The sequence below is a fragment of the Canis lupus genome, chromosome 16, assembly GCF_003254725.2.
Source record: "Canis lupus dingo isolate Sandy chromosome 16, ASM325472v2, whole genome shotgun sequence".
Classification (NCBI taxonomy): domain Eukaryota; kingdom Metazoa; phylum Chordata; class Mammalia; order Carnivora; family Canidae; genus Canis; species Canis lupus.
Genome location: NC_064258.1, coordinates 14,916,648 through 14,940,012, shown reverse-complemented (window position 1 = coordinate 14,940,012; position 23,365 = coordinate 14,916,648). Strand labels below are relative to the sequence as shown.

Sequence of the window (23,365 nt, the reverse complement as noted above, 5' to 3'; positions counted from 1 at the left end):
GTTAATTATTTTCAGACCCCGGGTGGTCCCAGGAGCCTGCATGCTTGAGCTTCCTCCTCGTCTGTGGCCACCGCAATGCCCGTGTGCCAGAGCCGCGTTTCCTTTGGATTCCCCAATCGGGATGCGACCTTAGTCTGGATGATAGTAGGGCAACTTGTTCCTGCACAGGGAATGCCTGTCTCGGGAGGGTGATTCCCGCCGGTGGTGGCGCCGTATTGGCAGCACTCGGAGGGAAGGTGGCCCGGCGTGGGCTTGCCTGTCATGCGGGAACACTTCTGTGTGTTGTTGGATTCGCTTTGCCAAAACGTGGTAAGGGGATGTGCGTTGGCGCTCATGAATAATGTAGTTCTCTCATTGTCTTTTATTTATTTGTTTGTTTGTTTATTTATTTATTTTTGTAAATTTATTTTCTGTTGCTGTTCAGTTGCCAACATATGGATTGTTCTCTCATTTTCTAGGCCGGACAAGGCTTTGAGGTCAGAGCGAAGCAGGCCTCACCAGTAGGGACCTGTTCCTTCCTTTGCGGGTTTCTGGAAGAGTTCGTAGAATTGGTACCATTTCTTCCTCAGACGTTTTGGGAAGTGAAGCCCTTCGGCTTGGATTTGTATGTCTGTCTTTAGAGTAGGAAGGTTTTAACTAAAATGAGCTTCTCTAAAGATAAAGGGCCATAAGGCTTTCCTTTTTTTTTTCTTTTTTGAGGTAGCTTTGAGAATTTATGTCATTCCCTGAACGTTGTTCATTCGATTATCACAAACTTGTTTTTCCTATTCCCTTCTTACCCACTTTACCATTTGTAGGATTTGTGGTGACATCCCCTCTCTCCTGATGTAGGATTGTGTAGACTCTTTTTTTGTTTTGTTTTGATCAATGTGACTAGAAGTTGATACATTTTATTGATCTTAAGAAACAGGTTTTGGTCTTATTGATCTTTCTCTGTTATTTTGAGTTTCCAATTTCATTGAATTCTACTCTGATCTTTATTTTCTTCTGATAACTTTGGGGTTAATTGACTCATGGTCTCTAGTTTCTCAGGATGATTTCTACTTTCTCTAACTCAGGGGTTTTATTATACATTTTCCTCCAAGTGCTGCTTAATTCACAAATTTTGACATTAAATGTCATTTCATTTTCCTTTGGCTCAAAGATCTTTGTTGCTGTTGTTGTTGTTGTTATTGTTCTTCTTCTTCTTCTTTCTTCTTTCTTCTTCCCAAGAGTTTTGAAGACATACATTCTTTTGTTGAAGATTTCCCAGGGATCTTTCTGTTACTGACTTCTCCTTAGTTATATACTGTGGTGAGAGATTATGCCTTGAATTCTTTTAGATTTCTTGAGAAAGAGGGGCACGTGGGTGGCTCGGTTAAGCCGCTGAACTGATCCTTGAGAATTCTGACATCCGTGTTCCATTTTGTGGCTGTTGGATGGTGTGGGTTTTTTAAATTTATTTTAATTTTTTAATTTTTAATTTTTTTCGATGGTGTGTTTCATGAATGCCAATGAGGCCACCGTGGCCGAGGATGCTCATAGGTCTTCTATGCCCTAATGGACTTTATGCCCAGATATTCTACCAATTTTTGAGAGAATGATGTTGAAATCTCCCGTTTTACCCGTCGACAGAATTTTGTGCAGTTCTACCAATTTTTCCTTCATGTATTTTGGCAGTTCGTTATTAGGTGCATAATAAATGTTTAGGATGAGGATGTCCTCTTGGTAAGTTGAAATCTTGTCCCCTTTATCACTATGGAAACAGCTGCTTTTCCCAGGTAATGTGCTTGGCTCTGCAGTATACTTTACATGATATTATATACGTAATCCTGCTCTCTTTATATATTTTTTCCATCATTTTACTTTTAACTTATTTATATCTTTTTACTTAAGGTTGGTTTCCCAATTGGTTGGACAATTGGACCAAATACAATTGGACCTTGCCTTCTTATCCAACTTATAAATCACTGGTTTTTATTTTTTTTATTTATTTTTATTTTTTATTTTTTTTAAATTTTTATTTATTTTTTTATGATAGTCACACAGAGAGACAGAGAGAGAGGCAGAGACATAGGCAGAGGGAGAAGCAGGCTCCTTGCATCGGGAGCCCGACGTGGGATTCGATCCCAGGTCTCCAGGATCGTGTCCTGGGCCAAAGGCAGGCGCCAAACCGCTGCGCCACCCAGGGATCCCAATCTCTGCTTTTTAAATTGAGCTGTTCAGACCATTTATAATTAATATGATTATTGATGCATTGGATTTTAATCTTTTATCTTGCTGTCTCCTATTTGTCATGTCTGCCCATCTGTTCTTTGCGGTGTTTTCCCTCTTTTTCTGCCTGCTTTGGATTAAATATTTTTCTTATTCTATTATAATATAAAACAGTATTTAATGTTCCATTTATAATTAGTATTGATTACTTTATTAATAGTAGTAATTCATTTGTCTCTTGCTCTCCCTCTTTTTTTTCCCTTCCTCTTTTTATTAGGTGCATTCTTTGTTGTATTATTTCTTTTAGGTTTCAAGTTTTTATATAAATTCGATGGTTAACATATAGCCATTATTACTTTCAAGGGTAGTATTTAGTGATCCATCACTTACACATAATGCTCAGTGCTCATCACAGGTGCCCGCCTTAATACCCACTCCCTCTCTCCCCTCGCCTCGGCAACCCTCAGCGTGTTCTCTGTAGCTAAGAATCTGTTTCCTGGTTTGCGTCTCTCTCTTTTCTCTCCCTGTGTTCATCTGTTTCATTTCTTACATTCCATACATGAGTGAAATTATATGGTGTTTGTCTTTCTCTGACTGACTTATTTCACTGAGCATAATACGCTCTAGCTCCAACCAGGATGTTGCAAATGGCAAGATTTCATTCTTTTTGGATGGCCCAGTAGTATTCCATTGTATATATAGACCACATCTTTTTTGTTTTTGTTTTTACGTTCGCTTTTATTAAAATTCGATTTTCCACCATATAGTATAACATACAGTGGTCGTCCAACCAAGTGCCCTCCTCAGTCACCCAGTTACCCCATCCCCCCACCCACCTCCCCTTCTGCAACCCTTTGTTTCTTTCCCAGAGTTAGGAGTCTCTCACGGTTTGTCTCCCTCTCTAATTTTACTCGCTCAGTTCCCCTCCTTTTCCTTAGAATCCCTTTCACTATTTCTTATATTCCACATATGAGTGAAACCATATGATGATTGTCCTTCTGCAGTTGACTTTTTCACTCCTCATAATACCTTCCAGTTCCATCCACATCGAAGCACATGGTGGGTATTTTGTCCTTTCTGATGGCGGAGTAATATTCCATCGTATACATAGACCGCATCTTTACCCATTCGTCTGTTGAAGGACATCTCGGCTCCTTCCACAGTGTGGCTATTGTGGACATTGCTGCTATAAATATCGGGGTGCAGGTGTCCCAGCGTTTCACAGCATCTGTATCTTTGGGGTAAATCCCCAGCAGTGCACTTGCTGGGCCGTAGGGTAGCTCTATTTTTAACTTCTTGGGGAGCCTCCACACAGTTTTCCAGAGTGGCTGCACCAGTTCACGTTCCCACCAACAGTGCAGGAGGGTCCCCCTCTGTCTACATCCTCTCCAACGTGTGTTCTTTCCTGTCTTGTTAATTTTCACCATTCTCACTGGGGTGAGACCACATCTTTATCCATGCACGTTGATAAACATTTAGGCTTTCTTGATAGTTTGGCTATTATTGATAATGCTGCTCTAAACACGAGGGGGCATATACCCTTTCGAATCAGTATTTTTGTATCTTTTGGGTAAATACCTAGTAGTGCAATTGCTGGATCTTAGGGTAGTACTATTTTAACTCTGAGGAAACTCCATATTGTTTGCCAGAGTGGCTGTACCAGTCTTCATTCCCAGCAGCAATGCAAGAGGGTTCTCCTTTCTTTACCACTCACCGACACTTGTTGCTTCTTGTGTTGTTAATTTTGGCCATTCTGACAGGTGTGAGATGATGTCTCATCATGGTTTCATTTGTATGTCCCTGATGATCAGTGATGTTGACTATCCTTTCATGTGTCTGTTGGCCATCTGTGTGGCTTATTTGGAAAAATGTCTATTCGTGTCTTCTGCCTATTTCCTAGCTGGATTATTTGTTTTTTGGGTGTTGAGTTTGGTAAGTTCTCTATACATTTCGGATCCTAACCCTTTATCAGGTATGTCATTTGTAAACATCTTGTCCCGTTCTGTAGGCTGCCTTTTAGTTTCATTGATTGTTTCCTTCATTGTGCAGATTTTTATCTTGATGAAGTCCCAATAGTTCACTTTTAGCTGTTTCCCTTTCCTCTGGAGACTTGTCTAGGAAGAAATTACTATGGCCACTATCAGGGAGGTTACTGTTTGTCTTCGGGGACAAGTTTTTCTTTTGCTGTGCGGAAGCGGCTCATCTTGATGAAGTCCCAGCGGTCCATTTCGCTCTTGTTTCTCTGGCCTTCGTGGCTGATGTGATTTGCAAGAAGTTGCTGTGGCCCAGTTCAAGAAGGGTGTTGTTGCCTGTGTTCTCCCGGAGGGTTTTGATGGAATCTTGTCTCACGTTTACATCCTTCATTCGTTTTGAGTTTATCCTTGTGTTTGGTGTGAGAGGAATGGTCCGGTTTCATTCCTCTGCATGTGGCTGTCCAGTGTTCCCAGCAGCCTTTATGGAAGAGACTGTCTTTTTTCCCCCGTGGATGGTCTTTCCTGCCTGGCCGAATCTTAGTTGCCCGTAGAGTTGAGGGTCCACTTCTGGATGCTCTGCCCTATTCCATTGATCCATGTGTCCGTTTTTGTGCCATTACCACACCGTCTTGATGGTCACAGCTTTGTGGCACACCCTGAAATCGGGCATTGTGCTGCCCCCCCCCCCCACCCGTAGTGGATTTCTTGGCTATAATTCCCGTGGCTGTTTGGGGTCTTTTCTGATTCCACACAAGTCTTCCGATGATTTGTTCCAGCTCTCTGAAGAGAGTCTGTGGAATTTCTGACAGATTTTGCACTAGTTGTGTAAATTGCCCTGGGTCACGTTGACATTTTCCCCAATATTAATTCTTCCAACCCAGGAGCATGGAACCTTTTTCCATCTCTTTGTGTCTTCCTCAGTTTCTTTTTTTTTTTTTCTTTTTATTTATTTATTTATTTTAATTTTTATTTATTCACGATAGTCACAGAGAGAGAGAGAGAGGCAGAGACACAGGCAGAGGGAGACGCAGGGTCTATGCACCGGGAGCCCGACGTGGGATTCGATCCCGGGTCTCCGGGATCGCGCCCTGGGCCAAAGGCAGGCGCCAAACCGCTGCGCCACCCAGGGATCCCTCTTCCTCAGTTTCTTTCAGACGTGTGCTGTAATGTTTTGGGTAGAGAGCCTTTACTCCTTTGGTTAGGTTTCTTTCTAGGTAGCTCATGCTTTTTATGGGTGCTGCGGTTGTATAAATGGGATTGACCCCTTCCTCAATGTCCCTTTCCTCGGTCTCATTGTTCACGTACAGAAACGCCACTGGTTTCTGGACCCTGAGTTTGTATCCCGCCACACTGCTTAACTTGCTGTAGGTGTTCAGCAATTTCGGGTGGAGTCTTTTGGGTTTTCTAGGTACGGTATCATGTCATCGGCGAAGAGGGAGAGTTTGACTTTTCCTTTGTGGGTTTGAATGCCTTTTATTTCTTCTCGTTGCCTGATTGCTGAGGCCGTGACGTCTCATACTATGTTGAGAATAGCAGCGGTGAGAGTGGACATCCCCGTCTCGTGCCTGGTCTTCGGGGAAAGGCTCCCGGTGTTTCCCCATTGGGAATGATAATTTGCCAGGGGCTTGTCGTAGATGGCTTTGAAGATGCTGAGGGACTTTCCCTCTATCTCTGTACACTGAAGCGTTTGGATCAGGAATGGATTTTGTCAAATGCTTTCTGTGCGTGTCTTGAGAGGATCATCTGGTTCTTGTTTTTTCTCTTGCAGATCTGATCAGTCACACGGAGTGCTTGCCGAGTGTTGAATCGGCCTTGCGTTCCGGGGATAAATGCCACCTGGTCACGGTGAGTAACTTCTCAATGTACCGTTGGATCCTATTGGCTCGTATCTTGTTGAGGACGTTTGCATCCGTGTTCATCGGGGACATCGCAGTATAATTCCCCTTTTGGGTGGGGTGGAGTCTTTCTCTGCTTTTGGACATAATGTGATGCTGGCCTCCAAGAACGAGTTTGGAAGCATTCCATCTCTTGTCTATCTTTCGGAACCGCTTGAGCAGAAATAGGTACGGTTTATTCTTTAAACGTTGATCGCATTCCCCAGGGAAGCCATCCGGCCCTGGGGTTTTGTGTCTCGGGAGGTCTTTGATGATGACTGCTTCAGTTTCCTCCCTGGATATTGGCCTGTTCGGGTTTTCTGTGTCTTCCTGTTCCGGTTTTGGTAGTTTGTGGTTTTCAGGAAATGCGTCCGTTTCTTCTCGATTGCACAATTTACTGGCGTACAGCTGCTCAGGATGAGTTTTAAGATCCTTTGCATTTCCTTGGTGGTGGTGGTGATCTCTCGTTTCTCATTCATGATTTTATTAATTAGAGTCTTCTCTCTTCTTTTTATAAGGCTGGCTTAATGATTTTTCTCTCTCTTATTGGTTCTTTCAAAGATCCACCTCCTGGTTTTGTGGATGTGTTTCTCCGGTTCTTCTGCTCTCCATTTCATTGAGTTCTGTTCGAATTTTTATTAACCATCGTCTTCTGCTGGGTGAAGGTTTCATTTGCTGTTCCTTCTCCAGCTCCTTTAGGTGCAAGGTTAGCTTTTGTATTTGAGTTCTTTCCAGTGTTGGATGGACACTTGTATTGCGATGTATTTGCCCCTCGGGACCGCTTTTGCCGTATCCCAAAGATTTGGAACAGGTTGTATCTTCATTCTCGTTGGTTTTTGTGAATCTTTTTAATTCTTCTCTAATGTCCTGGTTGAACCTTTCGTCTTTTAGCAGGATGGTCCTTAACCTGCACGTGTTTGAAATCCTTGCAAACTTCTTCTTGTGGTTGAGTTCTAGTTTCAGAGCATTATGGTCTGAAAATACGCAGGGGACGATCCCAGTCTTTTAGTATCGATCACGACCTGATTTGCGACCCAGTATGTGGTCTCTTCTGGACAAAGTTCCACGTGCACTTGAGAAGAATGTGAATTCAGTTGCATTTGGAGGTAAAGTTCTGTAAACATCTGTGAGATCCACGTGGTACACTGCATCCTTTCATGCGCTTGTTTCTTTGGAGATGCTGTGCCTGGAAGATCTATCATTCCTAGAAAGCGCCGTGCTCGAGTCTCCAAGTCAAAGTGTCTTATTACCTAAGTATGTCTTAACTTTGGTTACTAATTGCTTGATATCCTTGGCAGCTCCCACATTCGGGGCATAGATATCCATGATTGTTAGATAGTCTTGTTGGACAGATCCTTTAAGTACGATCTAGTGACTCTTTCAGGTTTCCCACATGGAGTGTCATGTCCTCTGTGAAAGGTGAGAGTTTGACTTTTTGGCTGATCGGGATGCCTTTTCTCTCTGTTTTGGAATCTCACTGCGAAAGCTGGGACCGCTACTACTGTGCTGAAGGACAGCGTTGAGGGTGGACACCCTGTCGTGTTCCTGACCTTAAGTTAAAAGCTCTATGATTTTCCCAATGAAGAGGACGTTCCCCCTGGGTCTTGGTAGGTGGCTTTTATGGTAATTGAGGTTTGTTCCCGGTATCCGTGCCTGGCGGAAGGTTTTCATCATGAAAGGACGGTCTATTTCGTCAAACTCTTTTTCTGTGTCTATTGAGAGAATGCTCCGGCCCCTGTCCTTTCTTTCATTAATGGGGAGAGGGAAGGAGAGACAGAGAGACACAGGCAGGGGGACACAGACAGGGAGGGAGAGATCGGGATGGGGGAGAGACAGCGAGGGAGAGACATAGAGATGGCGAGGGAGAGACCGAGACAAGGAGGGAAACTGAAGGAGGGAGGGAGGGAGGGAGGGACGGACACGGAAGTAGAGTCCAAGAGACAGGGAGGGAGAGACCGAGAGACAAGGAGTGAGAGACACTGAGGGAGACACAGAGAGACTGGTGGAGAGATAGAGACGGGGAGAGAGACAGAGACACAGGGAGGGAGTGCCGGCGAGACAGGGAGCGAGAGTCAGAGAGAGGGAGGGACAGAGCCAGACGGAGAGGAGAGAACAAGATGGGGCGGCGGGAAGAGACAGACACAGACACAGGAAAGAGAGTCAGAGAGACGGGGGGATGGAGAGACAGAGACCGTGAGGCAGAGACAGAAAGACAGGGAAACAGGTAGGGAGATGCCGGGAGACTGGGAGGGAGAGACAGAGACAAGGAGGGTGAGATCTAGACAGCGTGGGAGAGACCGAGAGGGAGGGAGACAGAGAGACAGGGAGGGACAGCCCCAGAGACAGGGAGGGAGAGACCGAGAGACAAAGGGCTGCGCGGGGGAGGAGTGGTGGAACCTGTTCGCGGAGGGGGCTGGCTGTGGGGCCTCCTACGGGTCAGGTCTCCTCCGGGCGGCTCAGAGAGGGTGCGAGACCCCTCCACCGGGGCTCAGGGAGGGTGCCGAGCCCATCCGCGTACGCTCAGAGGGGTTTGGATGCAGGCACAGTCCAGCGTCAGGGCATGGCCTTGGGGCGGTGGCTTGAGGGCCTGGGTGTCTGGGCTCCAGCAGTGCCCCCAAGGCTTTTGGCTCTTCCTCTCCCATCTGCTCCCCTTCCCCCTTCCGCCCCTGACCCCCTCCCCCCTTCAGCCCTTGCCCCCCTTCCCCCCTTCCCCCATTCCCAAGCTCCCCAGGCTCACCAGGAGCACACCGGCCCCCGCCCCGCTTGGTCCCTATCAGGTGAGTATGGCGATTTCTGAAACTTTTGAATTTTGAAAGCATTCCCCTTTCTCCACATCCTCTCCAACATTTGTTGTGTCCTGTCTGGTTCTTGTTCCCCATTCTCACGGGTGTGAGGTGGTATCTCATTGTGCTTTTGCTCTGTATTTCCCTGCCGGCCGGCGATGCAGAGCATCGTCTCATGTGCTTGTTGGCCACGTCTGTGTCTTCCTGTGTGACGTTTCTGTTCATGTCTTTTGCCCATTTCAGGGTGGCACTCTTGGTTTCTTTGCTGTTGAGTTGAATAAGTTCTTTAGAGATCTTGGATAACTGGCCCTGTATCGGACGGGTCATTTGCACATATCTTCTTCCATTCTGGAAGTTTGTCTTTTAGTTTTCTTGAGCGTTTCTTTTGCTCTGTGGAAGCTTCTCATATTGACGAAGTCCCAGTGATTCGTTTTGGTTCTGTTTCCCTGGCCTTCATGGATGTATCTTGCAAGAAGTTGCTGTTCAAGGAGGGTGTTGTTGCCTGTGTTCTCCCCTAGGAGTTTGATGGAATCTTGTCTCCCATTTAGATCTTCCATCCATTTTGAGTTTCTCTTTGTGTCCGGAGGTGTGAGAGGATGGTCCAGTTTCATTCCTCTGCGTGTGGCTGTCCAACGTGCCCAGCAGCCTTTAGTGAAGAGACTGTCTTTTTTCCAGCGGATGGTCTTTCCTGCTTGGTCGAATGTACGGTCTTGACGGTCGAGTTGAGGGTCCACTTCTGGATTTGTCTCTTCTGTCCCATTGATCTGTGTGTCTGTTTTTGTGCCAGTACCACACTGTCTTGATGAGCACACCTTTGTAGCACGACCTGAAGTCCGGCATTGTGATGCCGCCAGCTGTGGTTTTCTTTTCTCATATTGCCCTGGGCATTCGGAGTCTTTTCTGATGATTCCACACAAATCTTCCGATGATTTGTTCCAGCTCTCTGAAGAGAGCCCATGGTATTTCTGATGATAGGGATCGCGTTCCATGTGTAAATTGCCCTGGGTCACGTGGACATTTTCCCAATATATATGAATTCTTCCAATCCAGGAGCATGGAATAGTTTTCCATCTCTTTGTGTCTTCCTCAATTTCTTTCAGACGTGTTCCGTGGTTTTTCGGGTAGAGATCCTTTATCTCTCTGGTTAGGTGTATTGCTAGGTATCTCATGCTTTTGGGTGCATTTGTCACCGGGACCGACTCCTTCATTTCTCTTTCTTCAGTCTCATCGTTGGCGTACTGAGAGGCCAGAGATTTCTGGGCATTGATTGGGTATCCTGCCACGCTGCCAAATTTGCTGTATGAGTTCTGGCAATCTTGGGGTGGAGTCTTTTGGGTTTTCCAGGTACGGTATCATGTCATCGGCGAAGAGGGAGAGTTTGACTACTTCTTTGCCGATTTGAGCCTTTTATTTCTTTCTGTCGCTTGATTGCTGAGGCCGTGACGTCTAGTAGTATGTTGAGTAGCCTTGGTGAGAGTGGACATCCCTGTCTCTCATTCCCTTCTTCAGGGAAAGGCTCCCAGTGTTTCCACATTGAGGATGATTATTTGCCGTGGGCTTTCCTTTCCGCCGATGGCTTTGGGGATGCTGCGGAACGTTCCCTCTATCCCTGTACTCTGAAGCGTTTGGATCAGGAATGGATGCCGTATTTTGTCAAATGCTTTGTGTGCATCTCTTGAGAGGATTGTCTGGTTCCTTCTTCTCTTGCAGATCTGATCAGTCACGTGGCGTGCTTTCTGAGTGTTGAACCAGCCTTGCATCCCCGAGATAAATCCCACGTGGTCATGGTGAGTACCCCCTTTTTTTTGTTTTTAAAGATTTATTTACTTATTTATTTATGATAGATATATAGAGAGAGATAGAGGGTGAGGCAGAGACACAGGCAGAGGGAGAAGCAGGCTCAATGCCGGGAGCCTGACGTGGGACTCAATCCCGGGTCTCCAGGATCACGTCCTGGGCCAAAGGCAGGCACTAAACCGCTGAGCCACCCAGGGATTCCCCTGGTGAGTACCTTCCTAATGTACCGTTGGATCCCATTGGCTCGTATCTTGTGGAGAATGTTTGCATCCGTGTTCGTGAGGTCTGTCGGTCTGTAAGTCTCCTATGTTGGTGGGGTCTTTGTCTGGTTTTGGACTTAAGGTGCTGCTGGCCTCCAAGAACGAGTTTGGAAGCATTCCATCTCTTGTCTATCTTTCGGAACCGCTTGAGTAGAAATAGGTATGGTTTCTTCTTTAAACGTTTGATAGCATTCCCCAGGGAAGCCATCCGGCCCTGGGCTCTTGTGTCTTAGCAGGTCTTTGATGATGACTGCTTCAGTTTCCTCCCTGGATATTGGCCTGTTCGGGTTTTCTGTGTCTTCCTGTTCCGGTTTTGGTAGTTTGTGGTTTTCAGGAAATGCGTCCGTTTCTGCTCGATTGCGCAATTTATTGGCGTGTAGCTCCTCAGGATGAGTTTTTAAGATCGTTTGTATTTCCTTGGTGGTGGTGGTGATCTCTCGTTTCTCATTCATGATTTTATTAATTGGAGTCTTTTCTCTCTTCTTTTAATAAGGCTGGCTTAATGGTTTTTCTCTCTCTTACTGGTTCTTTCAAAGATCCACCTCCTGGTTTGTGGATGTGTTTCCCTAGTTCCTCTGCTCTCTATTTCGTGGAGTTCTCGAATTTTTATTAACTGTTGTCTTCTGCTGGGTGAAGGTTTCATTTGCCGTTCCTTCTCCAGCTCCTTTAGGTGCAAGGTTAGCTTGTGTATTTGAGTTCTTTCCAGTGTTTGGATGGACGCTTGCATTGCGATGTATTTCCCCTGTCTGGGACCACTTTTGCCATATCCCAAAGATTTGGAACAGGTTGGTTGTATCTTCATTCTCGTTGGTTTTTGTGAATTTTTTTTAATTCTTCTCTAATGTCCTGGTTGACCCTTTCGTCTTTTAGCAAGATGGTCCTTAACCTGCACGTGTGTGAAATCCTTGCAGACTTCTTCTTGTGGTTGAGTTCTAGTTTCAGAGCATTATGGTCTGAAAATACGCAGGGAACGATCCCAGTCTTTTGGTATCGATCACGACCTGATTTGTGACCCAGTATGTGGTCTCTTCTGGACAAAGTTCCACATGCACTTGAGAAGAATGTGAATTCAGTTGCATTTGGAGGTAAAGTTCTGTAAACATCTGTGTGATCCATGTGGTACACTGCATCCTTTCATGCGCTTGTTTCTTTGGAGATGCTGTGCCTGGAAGATCTATCAATCCTAGAAAGTGCCGTGTTCGAGTCTCTAAGTAAAAGTGTCTTATTATCTAAGTATGTCTTAACTTTGCTTCGCAACTGATTGATATCGTGGCAGCTCCCACATTCGGGGCATAGATATCCACGATTGTTAGGTGGTCTTGTTGGACAGATCCTTTAAGTACAATCTAGTGACTGTTTGAGGTTTTCCACGTAGAGTGTCATGTCCTCTGTGATGAGTGAGAGTTTGACTTCTTGGCCGATCGGGATGCCTTTTCTCTCTGTTTCGGAATGTCACTGCGAAAGCTGGGACCGCTACTACTGTGCCGAACGACAGCGTTGAGGGTGGACACCCTGTCGTGTTCCTGACCTTAAGCTAAAAGCTCGAGGATTTTCCCAATGAAGAGGACTTTCCCTCTGGGTCTTTTGGAGACAGGTTTTATGAGAATTGAGGTTTGTTCCCAGTATCCGTACCAGGCGGAAGGTTTTCATCACGAAAGGATGGTCTATTTGGTCAAATGCTTTTTCCGCATCTGTTGAGAGAATCCTACGGTTGTCATCCTTTATTTGATTGACATGGAGAGGGAAGGAGGGACAGAGAAGCGGAGGGACGGACAGAAACAGGGAGGGGGACACAGACAGGGAGGGAGAGATCGGGGAGGGGAGGGAGAGAAGACAGCGAGATGGCGAGGGAGAGACCGAGACAAGGAGGGAGACTGAGGGAGGGAGGGAGAGAGCCAGACACGGAAGGAGAGTCAGAGAGACACGGAGGGAGAGACAGAGACAGAGAGGGAGACACCGAGAGACAGTGAGGAAGAGACAGAGAGACAGGGAGGGAGACCGAGACACAGTGAGGGGGACACAGAGACAAGATGGAGAGAACGAGACAGGGAGTGAGAGACCGGGAGACACGAAGGGAGACACACAGAGACTGGTGGAGAGATAGAGACGCAAAGAGAGACAGTGACACAGGGAGGGAGAGCCGGCGAGACAGGGAGCGAGAGTCAGAGAGAGGGAGGGAGAGAAGGAGACGGGGGTGGTGCGGGGACAGACCAAGATGGGGTGGCAGGGAGAGACAGACACAGACACAGGGAAGGAGAGTCAGAGAGACAGGGACGGAGAGAGAGAGACGGTGAGGGAGAGACAGAAAAACAGAGAGGGAGAGGCAGGGAATCAGGTAGGGAGATGCCGAGAGACTGGGAGAGAGAGACCGAGACACAGAGAGGGAGACACAGAGACAAGGAGGGTGAGATCTAGACAGCGTGGGAGAGACAGAGAGGGAGGGAGACCGAGAGACAGGGAGGGAGAGACAGAGAGACAGGGAGGGACAGACCCAGAGACAGGGAGGGAGAGACCGAGAGACAAAGGGCTGCGCAGGGGAGGAGTGGTGGGACCTGTTCGCGGAGGGGGCTGGCTGTGGGGCCTCCTACGGGTCAGGTCTCCTCCGGGTGGCTCAGAGAGGGTGCGAGGCCCCTCCAGCGGGGCTCAGGGAGGGTGCCGAGCCCATCCGCGTACGCTCAGAGGGGTTTGGATGCAGACACCATCCAGTGTCAGGGCATGGCCTTGGGGCATTGGCTTGAGGGCCTGGGCTGCTGGGCCCCAGGAGCCCCCCCAAGGCCCTGGCTCTTCCTCCGCCCCCCGCCACCCTCCCCGCTCCCCGCTCTCAGGTCCCACCCTAAGTGCCCCAGCCTGGTCGGGAGCCCGCCCCCCGCCCTGGTCCCTATCAGGTGAGTACGGCTACCTCTGAAAATTTTGCATTTTGAAAGCGTTCCCCTTTCTGCGCATCCTGTTCAACATTTGGTATTTCCTGTCTTGTTAATGTTCTCACCGCTGTGAGGTGGTTTCTCATTGTGGTTTTGATCTGTATTTCCCTGATGGCCAGTGATGCAGAGCATTGTCTCGCGTGCTTGTTGGCCATGTACGCCTAGGTCTTCCTCCGTGACTTTTCTGTTCGTGTCTTTTGCCCATTTTCAGATTGGATGGTTGGTCTCTTTGCTGTGGAGTTGCAGAGGTTCTTCAGCGATCTTGGATGCTGGCCCTTTATCTGACGGGGCATTTGCAAGTAGCTTCTCCCATTCTGGAGATTGTCTGTCGGTTTTGTTGAGTGTCTCTTTGGCTGTGCGGAAGCTTGTCATCCTGGTGAAGTCCCAATAGTTCATCTCTGCTTTTGTTTCTCTGGCCTTCATGGGTGTATCTTGCAAGAAGTTGCTGTGGCCAAGTTCAGGTAGGGCGTTGCCTGTGTTCTCCCCCAGGGTTTTGATGGAATCTCGTCTCACATTTACATCTTTCATCCATTTTGAGTTTATCTTTGTGTATGGTGTGAGACAGTGGTCCAGTTTCCCTCTTCTGCATGTGACTGTCCAGTATTCCCCTGGCATTTATGGAAGAGATTTGTCTTTTTTCCAGTGGATGGTCTCTCCTGCTTGGTCGAATGTATGGTCTTGACCATCGAGTTGATTCTGGATTCCTCTGGATTCCTCTTCTGTTCCATTGATGGATGTGTCTGTTTTTGTGCTTGTGCCCACTGTCTTGGTGAGCACAGCTTTGCAGCGCAACCTGAAATCCGGCATTGTGCTCCCCCCGCTGTGGTTTTCTTGGCACTATTCCCGTGGCCATTCGGGGTCCTTTCCGATTCCACAGAAATCTTCAGATGATCTGTTCCAGCTCTCTGAGGAGAGTCCGTGGTATTTTTGTTAGGGATTATGTTAATTGTGCAAATTGCCCTGGGTCACGTTGATGTTTTCCCAATATTCGTTATTCGTATCCATGAGCATGGAATAGTTTGCCATCTCTTTGTGTCTTGCTCAGTCTCTTTCAGACATGTTCTGTCGTTTTTTGGGTAGAGATCCTTTACCTCTTTGGTTAGGTTTATTCCTAGGTAGTGCATGCTTTTGGGTGCCATCGTAAATGGAGATGACTCCTTAATTTCTCTTTCTTCAGTCTCATCATTAGCGTCTAGAAAGGCCACTGATTTCTGGGCATTGATTTTGTAGCCTGCCACACTGCCGAATTTGCTGTATGAGTTCTAGCAGTCTTGGGGTGGAGTCTTTTGGGTTTTCTAGGTGTACAGTATCATGTCATCTGCGAAAAGGGAGAGTTTGACTTCTTCTAGGCCGATTTGAATGCCTTCTATTTCTTTAGGTTGCCTGATTCCTGAAGCTACGACGTCTAGTGTTATGTTGAATAGCAGTGGTGAGAGTGGACATCCCTGTCTCGTTCCTGATCTTTTTCGGGGAAAGCTCCCAGCGTTTGCCCCTTGGGAATGATAATTTGCCAGGAGGTTGTCGTAGATGGCTTTGAAGATGCTGAGGAATGTTCCCTCTATCGCTATACTCTGAAGCATTTGGATCAGGAGAGGATGCCATATTTTGTCAAATGCTTTCTCTGCATCTATTGAGAGGATCATCTGGTTCTTGTTTTTTCTCTTGCAGATCTGATCAGTCACACGGGGTGTTTGCCGAGTGTTGATCCAGCCTAGCGTCCCGGGGATAAATGCCACCTGGTCACGGTGAGTAACTTCTCAATGTACCGTTGGATCCTATTGGCTCGTATCTTTTGACAACGTTTGCATCCGTGTTCATCGGGGACATCGGTCTATAACACTCCTTTTTGGTGGGGTGGGGTCTTTGTCTGCTTCTGGACTTCAGGTGATGCTGGCCTCATAGAACGAGTTTGGAAGTATTCCATCTCCAGAAGCTTCAGGTGGCCTCACTGTAGTCTCCGTGGCGGGCTCTTGTTTTGGTTCAGGATGTAGCTCAGTGGCCAGAGTCGTTCGCTCCACTGAGGCAGGCGGCTGCTCCGGCATGTGCGGGAACCCGATAGCATGCACCTGGGCGTGCTCTTCCTCCAGGGTGGCCACGGGTACAGGTAGCTCTTGCATGTCGGAACAGTGAGTCAGAGGTGTTACCACCACGTGCATTGGTTTGGTCTCAGCAGCTGGCTTCTCGGCTCGAGCCGTGACCAGCTCGATCACCTCTGGCTCTGAAGCTTTAGCAGGCCCCGAGGTAGGAGCTGGGGCCGGTTTTTGAGGTGGTTCAGGATATTGCACAGGGGCAGACACTAGTTGCTGCACTCACTGAGCTGGGTGGCTGCTCCGGCATGTGGCGGACCCTGATAGCATGCGCCGGGACATGATGTACCACAAGGGTGGCCAAGATTGCAGGTGGGTCCTCCTTGTCAGGAGAGTGAATCAGAGGCGTGACCACCTCGTGCATTGGCTTGGTCTCAGCAGCTGGCATCTGCGCTCTGGCCAAGCACTCAGCACCGACAGCCCTGCCCAGCTCGATCACCTCAGGTCCAGAAGCTTCATCAGGCCCCACCTTCGGAGCTGGGGTGGGCTGCTGCGTGGTTCATGATGTTGCTCAGGGGCCGAAGCTGGAGCTGCACTGAGGCAGGTGACTCCTTTGGCATGACATGCCGGGGACATTGATAGTGGGTGCCCGGGGGAGCTCTTCTTGCAGGGTGGCCAAGTGTGCAGGTGGCTCCTCCAGGTCGGGACAGTGAATCAGACGTGTGACTGCCATGTAAATTGGCTTGGCCTCCGCAGCTGGCATCTCGGCTCGGGCCAAGCACTCAGCACCAACTGCCATGCCCGGCTCGAACTGCTCAGGCCCATAAGCTTCAGCTCGCCCCAGTGTAGTAGCTCGGGCGGGCTCTTGATTTCATTTAGGATGTTGCTCAGTGCCTGAGGTCGGTTGCTCCACTGAGGCAGGTGGCTGCTCCGTCATGTGGGGGATCCCGATAGCATGCCCCTTGGCGTGCTCTTCTTCCAGGGTGGCCGTGGGTACAGGTACTTTTTCACATTTGAAATACCTTATTGCTTATTTGCTTATGTTAAAAAAAATAACTGTGTCCAAAACTTAAAGATTCTTATTTACTGATGCATTTAAATCTTTCTCATAATGATCTACAGCATTTAATGTAGTAGGGAAATTGTTCATATCGGTGCCTCCGGCAAGCTTTTCCTTCTGTACTTGTGGTGTTCCTGTTTCTATCATTCGGGTATCTTTTGAAAAACAATGACATTCTTTAGAACCCTGAAGATTTTTCCTGGTGTTTTGTTTTGTTTGTTTTTTTTTTTTAGTGTCATACATTTCCATTTATTGGACCTACTGAATACATCAGTTAAATGTTTGCTTATTTTACATTAAGCGCCCGTTTTCTTTTTCTTGAATTTTTAATTTTTTATTGGAGTTCAGTTTGTCCACATATAGCGCAACACCCAGTGCTCATCCCGCCAAGAGCCCCCCTCATTGCCCATCACCCAGTCACCCCACCCCCCCACCCACTTCCCCTTCCACTACCCCTTGTTTGTTTCCCAGAGTTAGGTGTCTCCTGTTTTGTCACCCTCACTGATACTTTCACTCATTTTCTCTGCTTTGCCTTTATTCCCTTTCACTAATTTTTATATTTCCCAAATGAATGAGACCATATAATGTCTGTCCCTTTCCGATTGACTGTTTTCACTCAGCATAATACCCGGGACAGCTGCACCCCAATGTTTCTAGCAGCAATGTCCACAATAGGCAAACTGTGGAAGGAGCCTCGGTGTCCATCGAAAGATGATGGATCAGGAAGCTGTGGTGTGGCGGGCAGTCATGGCGGCTCACCTAAAGAAACGAGTGTGCGAGGAATTCACTAAGGTGGTCCAGCAACAACAGGAGGAAATTGCAACCAAGAAACTGCGATTGACAAAACCAAGTAAATCTCAGCACTCCACGTAGATCAATGTAAAGCTCCCTCCCCAGCGGATGCTTTGCAGTATCTACTCCAGTTACCCAGAAAGCCTGTTGAAGCAGAAAGTGCTGAAGGAGTAGTCAGGATTCTCTTGGAACATTGTTACAAGGAGAATGATCCATCTGTGAGACTGAAAATTGCATCATTGTTGGGTTTATTATCAAAGCCTGCAGGATTTTCACCAGACTGCATTATGGATGATGCCATTAACATCCTGCAGAATGAAAAGTCTCATCGAGTCCTTGCTCAACTGTTGGACACCTTGCTTGCAATTGGCGCCAAACTCCCAGAGAATCAAGCTATCCAGATGGGATTAGTTGATGTAGCCTGCAAACACCTCACAGATACGTCTCCTGGTGTAAGAAATAAGTGCCTGCAATTACTTGGCAATCTTGGCTCTTTGGAGACAAGTGTCACAAAAGATGGAGAAGGCCTAGCTGTCAGAGATGTCCAGAAGATTATAGGGGATTACTTCAGTGACCAAGACCCACGTGTCAGAAGAGCGGCTACAAAAGCCATGTTGCAGCTTCATGAAAGAGGACTGAAATTACACCAAGCAATTTATAATCAGGCCTGTAAATTGTTGTCTGATGACTGTGAACAAGTGTGCAGTGCTGCAGTCCAACTCACCTGGGCTATCAGTCAGCTCTATCCTGAAAGCACTGTCCCCATTCCTTCTTCTAATGAAGAAATTCGCTTAGTTGATGATGCATTTGGAGCAATTTGTCCCATGGTCAGTGATGGCTCCTGGGTGGTTCGAGTTCAGGCTGCAAAGCTATTGGGCTCGATGGAACAATTCAGTTTTCATATCTTGGAGCAGATGCTCGACAAGAAGCTCATGTCAGATCTCAGGAGAAAACGCACTACACATGAACGTGCTGAGGAACTTTACAGGTCAGAAGAGTTTTCCAGTGGCAGAAAGTGGGGAGGTGATGCTCCCAAAGAAGAAATAGATACAGGAGCTGTGAACTTGATGGAGTCAGGAGCTTGTGGAGCCTTTGTTCCTGGATTGGAAGATGAGATGTATGAGGTCCGCATTGCTGCTGTGGAGGCTCTCTGCATGCTGGCCCAATCTTCACCTTCTTTTGCGAAGAAGTGCCGCCCTGATTTCCCGGTGGACATGTTTAATGATGAAATTGAGGAAGAGCGTCTACAGTCCATACACAGCATGAGAAAAATTTCTAAAAACATCACTCTCCGAGAGGATCAGCTTGGCAGTGTCCTGGCTGTGTTAGAGGATTCGTCCAGAGATATTCGAGAGGCTGGCTCTTCACGAAGTTTTATGCTGTACTAATGTTTCGACTAAAGAAGGGATTCATCTTGCACTGGTGGAGCTGCTGAAAAATTTAACCAAGTCCCCTACTGATAGGGACTCTATATGGAAGTGCTTGAAGTTTCTGGGAAGTCGGCATCCAACCCTGGTGCTTCCCTTGGTGCCAGAGCTCCTGAGCACCCATCCATTTTTTGACCCAGCTGAACCAGACATGGATGACCCAGCTTACATTGCAGTTTTGGTTCTTATTTTTAATGCTGCTACAACATGTCCCACAATGCCAGCACTGTTCTCAGATCATACCTTCAGACATTATGCCTACCTCCGAGACAGTCTTTCTCATCTTGTTCCTGCCTTAAGGTTACCAGGTAGAAAACTAGTGTCATCGGCCGTTTCTCCCGGTATTGCGCCCCATGAGGACCCGTCCCATCAGTTCCTGCAGCAGAGCCCTGAAAGGGTGTACAGTCTTCAGAGCACCGGGCCCCTCAGGGAACCCAGAAGCTGCTGGAGTTCACCATCCGGGATCTGCAGAGACTTGGAGAACTTCAGTCTGAACTAGCAGGAGTTGCTGACTTCTCGGCTACCTATCTTCGGTGTCAGCTTCTTCTCATCAAGGCCTTGCAAGGAAAGCTGTGGAATGTGGCTGCCCCTTTATATTTGAAGCAGAGTGACTTGGCCTCCGTAGCAGCAAAAGAGATCATGGAAGAGACCTACAAAATGGAGTTCATGTACAGTGGTGTGGAGAAGAAACAGGTGGTGATTATACATCCCATGAGGCTGCAGGCCAAAGCCTTGCAACTTACAGTAACAGCACGGACTACTCGAGGAGTTGACCCCTTATTTGGGATGTGTGAAAACTTTTTACAGGAAGTGGACTTTTTTCAGAGGTGTTTTATTGCTGATTTGCCCCCACCTACAGGACAGCTTTGTGGACAAACTTCTTGAACTTCTGCCCCGACTCATGACATCCAAGCCTGTGGAAGTGGTCAAAATTCGACAGACCATGCTGAGGCAGAGTACCTCCTTGCACCTCCCCCTTCCAGAGCAGATCCACACACTTCAGCCACCATCATTGAGCCAGCAGGCAAGTCAGACAACCCTTTGCGGTTTACGTCTGGATTGGTTGTGGCCCTGGATGTCGATGTGACCCTGGAACATGTGCAGTACCCTGAGAGTGCTGTGAAGGTCCAGGTCTTCTATCCAGATGGCCAGGCTCAGATGATTCATCCTAAGCCGGCAGACTTGCAGAATCCTGGCCCACCCAGGGCGCCACCGGCTTATCACTCAGGTGTACCTCTCCTATACTGCCTGGACAGAACCATGCCCGGTGGAAGTGAGGCTGCTACTGGCCTACAACTCCAATTCCCACATTCCAAAATCCCCCTGGATTGAAGGTGGCAAAGTGTCCCCCCAGGTGGAAACCAGCATGGAGGGCACCATCCCCTTCAGCAAGTCTGTGAACGTTTACATAATGCCCAAACCCGCAAGGCGCTGAGTCACAAGCATTGTGTAGAGCTGAAGCTGAGAAAGACCTTCTTAGGTAGCAGAGTGAGCCCGAAGCCTAGAGCACTTCACCTGGAGCCGGCATATGGGCATGAGCACCATCACCCTTATCGTCTCATCTGGTATCAAACACAAAATAAATTATTTTGCATTAAAAAATCAAAAACCTTCAAGTCCACACCTCTTCCTTCCCTGACTCCCCCCACCACCTCTATAAAGTTGAGAAAACAACAACAACAACAACAACAACAGAAGAAGGTGTGGTCTTACAGCTTACAATGGAATATTTTTCAGCCATTAGAAACGACAAACGCCGTGAAAGGAGAGTGACGTTTGGTTCTACTTGTTGGGTTCATGTTGTTGTCCGTGTGTGTGCAGCCAACCAGCAGTACTCGTTATGTACCAGATCATCTACTAAGATGGGTCTTTTACTCAAAACCAGGAAAGAGGAGAGAGAAAGAACTAGTTTCGAGAGCTTTTTGATTGGGAAAAAGCATTGCAAAAATCACGGTTTTCATTATACAGTAAGGGAGTAGCTTCCTTTCTGTGTTCATTCTCATGAGGATTAACGATAGAGGGAGTCCTGTGAAATGAAGACCACTTTGTATTCCAATTTACTTCCTGGAATTTCTTAATGGTTTCCTTTTTTTTTGGTTTTTACTGACATTGAAAAACTGAAAAACTACTGGCTCATAACTTTGTTGCATTTCTAGGTCCCTGCATCAACAAAAGGAAATCGTCTTATTAGGACTAGAAGTTTAAGTGAGTCCTAAAGTATTGGAAGAAAATTCTAAAATATACATTGAGGTTCTACAAGGAAAAGATTGAGTTTAAACAAAAGAGCTGAGGTAATTCTTCCAGAAGGTTTGTTACCTTGAATTCAGAGCCCTTTTACGAGTATATTAGAAAAATAAGTAGTCCCACAGTGTCAGTCGATTCATGTATTAATGAGATGAGAGCTAACATTAATGAAACTAACTCTAAAGTAGTTGACTGCCAAGCTGATTGTTAAATTGGTTATTATGGAAACAGGAGAACCAACTCACACACTTAGAAATGAGGTCCCAGACTGGAAGCACTGGGAAATGTCGCTGCTCATAATCTAAGTTAAGTAATTCCTTGACAATCTGAATAGATCTATATCAACATGGCGGTCTTATATGTAATTTAGGGTGTTTAGTAGGAAATTATCGAATGGACTTCATGATTCCCTAGACCTTATTTTTGACAGGTGCTAGGGAATCCGGAGGGGAAAAAAATGAATGCTCAAAAAAGTCCTATTTCCATCTTACACGTTTGGGGAAACTGTAAGAATATGTCCAAAGAATCTTGGTCTTCAATAGTTTTATATACAGTAATAACTAACACCATAAAATAGCACTTATTTAGATAGAATTGATGGTAGACGTGGCAGTACTACATCCTTTTCTACAATGTCTGAGCGTCTGTAGTACTTCAGACCTTTCCATCAGGCGTCAACATTAAATATTGAATACCTCTAGAAAGTGTGAAAATAATTTTGTCTTTGGAAGTAGTTAACGTGAAGTTTTTCCGTCCCATTGGACTTTTCTAGTGATGATCCTCCTAGGATGCTTTATCAGTAGGTGTCTGGATTTTATGGACTAAAAAACTGATATTTTCTTTTACAGTTGAAATCTGTAAATCATCTTTATACTTAATTTTCTATGTCCTCTCATAGCAAAAAGTAAGCAGAATATGCCAAGACAGAGAATGATGGTCCCCCCACCAAACCTTGAGCATAACCGTTAAGGAACAAGAACTGTCGGAGATCTATGTGTGTGTATCTGTAGGTACATCCATGCATACCTGGCAAGATTTAACAGAAATCACAATCCCGACATCATCTGTGGTTTATGTCACAGCTCTTCTCTGTCGTCAGCCTCTGTTTTTCTCTTTGGGCTTTCGTTGAAAAATACTCGGCCTCATGTCTTTTGCTCTGAGCCTTTAACTGTAATCCTTGAATTCTTAATTTCAGTTCAGAAACCCTAGTCTTAGAACTCATGAGTCTCCAGATTTCCATGACTGTCAGCAAAAGTTGAAAATCCTGTAGGTTTGCCCTTTTTTTTTTTTTTAACAAAAGACTTAAAAGAAAGAAAAGAAAAAAAATGCTTCTTTCTGTCTTGACATACATGAGGAAGAAAGTGCAATCAGGAATACAGGTGGAAGCAACTCCTTCCGTAGCCTCCCCTTGTACCTTTAAAAGAGCTTTGTCATGTGGTTAATGATGAAGAAAGTTGACAACATGCATTGTGTATGTCTGCTGTCCGCAGAGTGTATTGTGTGACCGTATTTTCTTCCCAGTCATTGAAAGGATTCTCCCAGTGTGATACTCTTAATTTAAAAAGAGTGGTTTTTTTCTCCTTTAAAATAGTCATCATTTGGAACTAGAGGGTATGACGCTGAGTGAAGTAAGTCATTCGGAGAAGGACAAACATTGTAATGTCTCATTCATTTGGGGCATATAAAAATAGTGAAAAGGAAGAAAGGGGAAAGGAGAAAAAATGAGCGGTAAATATCAGAAAGGGAGACAGAACGTGAGAGACTCCTCACTCTGGAAAATGAACAAGGGGTGGAAGAAAAGGAGGTGGGGTGGGGGTGTGGGGTGACTGGGTGACGAGCATTGAGGGGGGCACTTGATGGGATGAGCGCTGGGTGTTATGCTATATGTTGGCAAACTGAACTCCAATGAAAAAATCATCATTATTTTCTGACATTTATAAAATGCAGTAAAAGATAAGGAAACCATCCTGAGAGGCAGGATGCTTCTCTCATTTGGCCATCTTTTTAACATGTT

General features: G+C 46.5%; 2 protein-coding genes across 17 annotated transcripts in view; both read left to right on the top strand.

Moving 5' to 3' along the window:
- The window catches only part of LOC112664407 (adenylate cyclase type 1-like), a 53,132-nt gene that overhangs the window by 4,480 nt on the left and 25,287 nt on the right, over nt 1–23,365 (top strand). For 7 of the 16 annotated variants that reach the window (XR_007402706.1, XR_007402705.1, XR_007402707.1 and 4 more), the window contains exon 4: nt 5,935–6,011. Coding sequence is in view for 4 of the 16 variants with exons in the window: in XM_049095042.1 (XP_048950999.1) it covers nt 5,935–6,011 (77 nt within the window). In the remaining 12 variants the exon portion in view is untranslated. Of the gene's footprint in view, nt 1–5,934; nt 6,012–10,533; nt 10,611–15,469; nt 15,547–15,685; nt 22,410–23,365 lie in introns of those variants that run through there. The other 9 variants (XR_007402713.1, XR_007402710.1, XR_007402711.1 and 6 more) reach the window with 4 other exon arrangements.
- Nucleotides 17,600–22,409, top strand: LOC125752060 (integrator complex subunit 4-like). The gene is given in 7 exon segments (XM_049095041.1): nt 17,600–17,744; nt 17,747–19,038; nt 19,040–19,519; nt 19,522–19,953; nt 19,955–20,099; nt 20,102–20,307; nt 20,309–22,409. Coding segments are annotated over 7 exon segments (2,934 nt in total). The 3' UTR covers nt 20,543–22,409.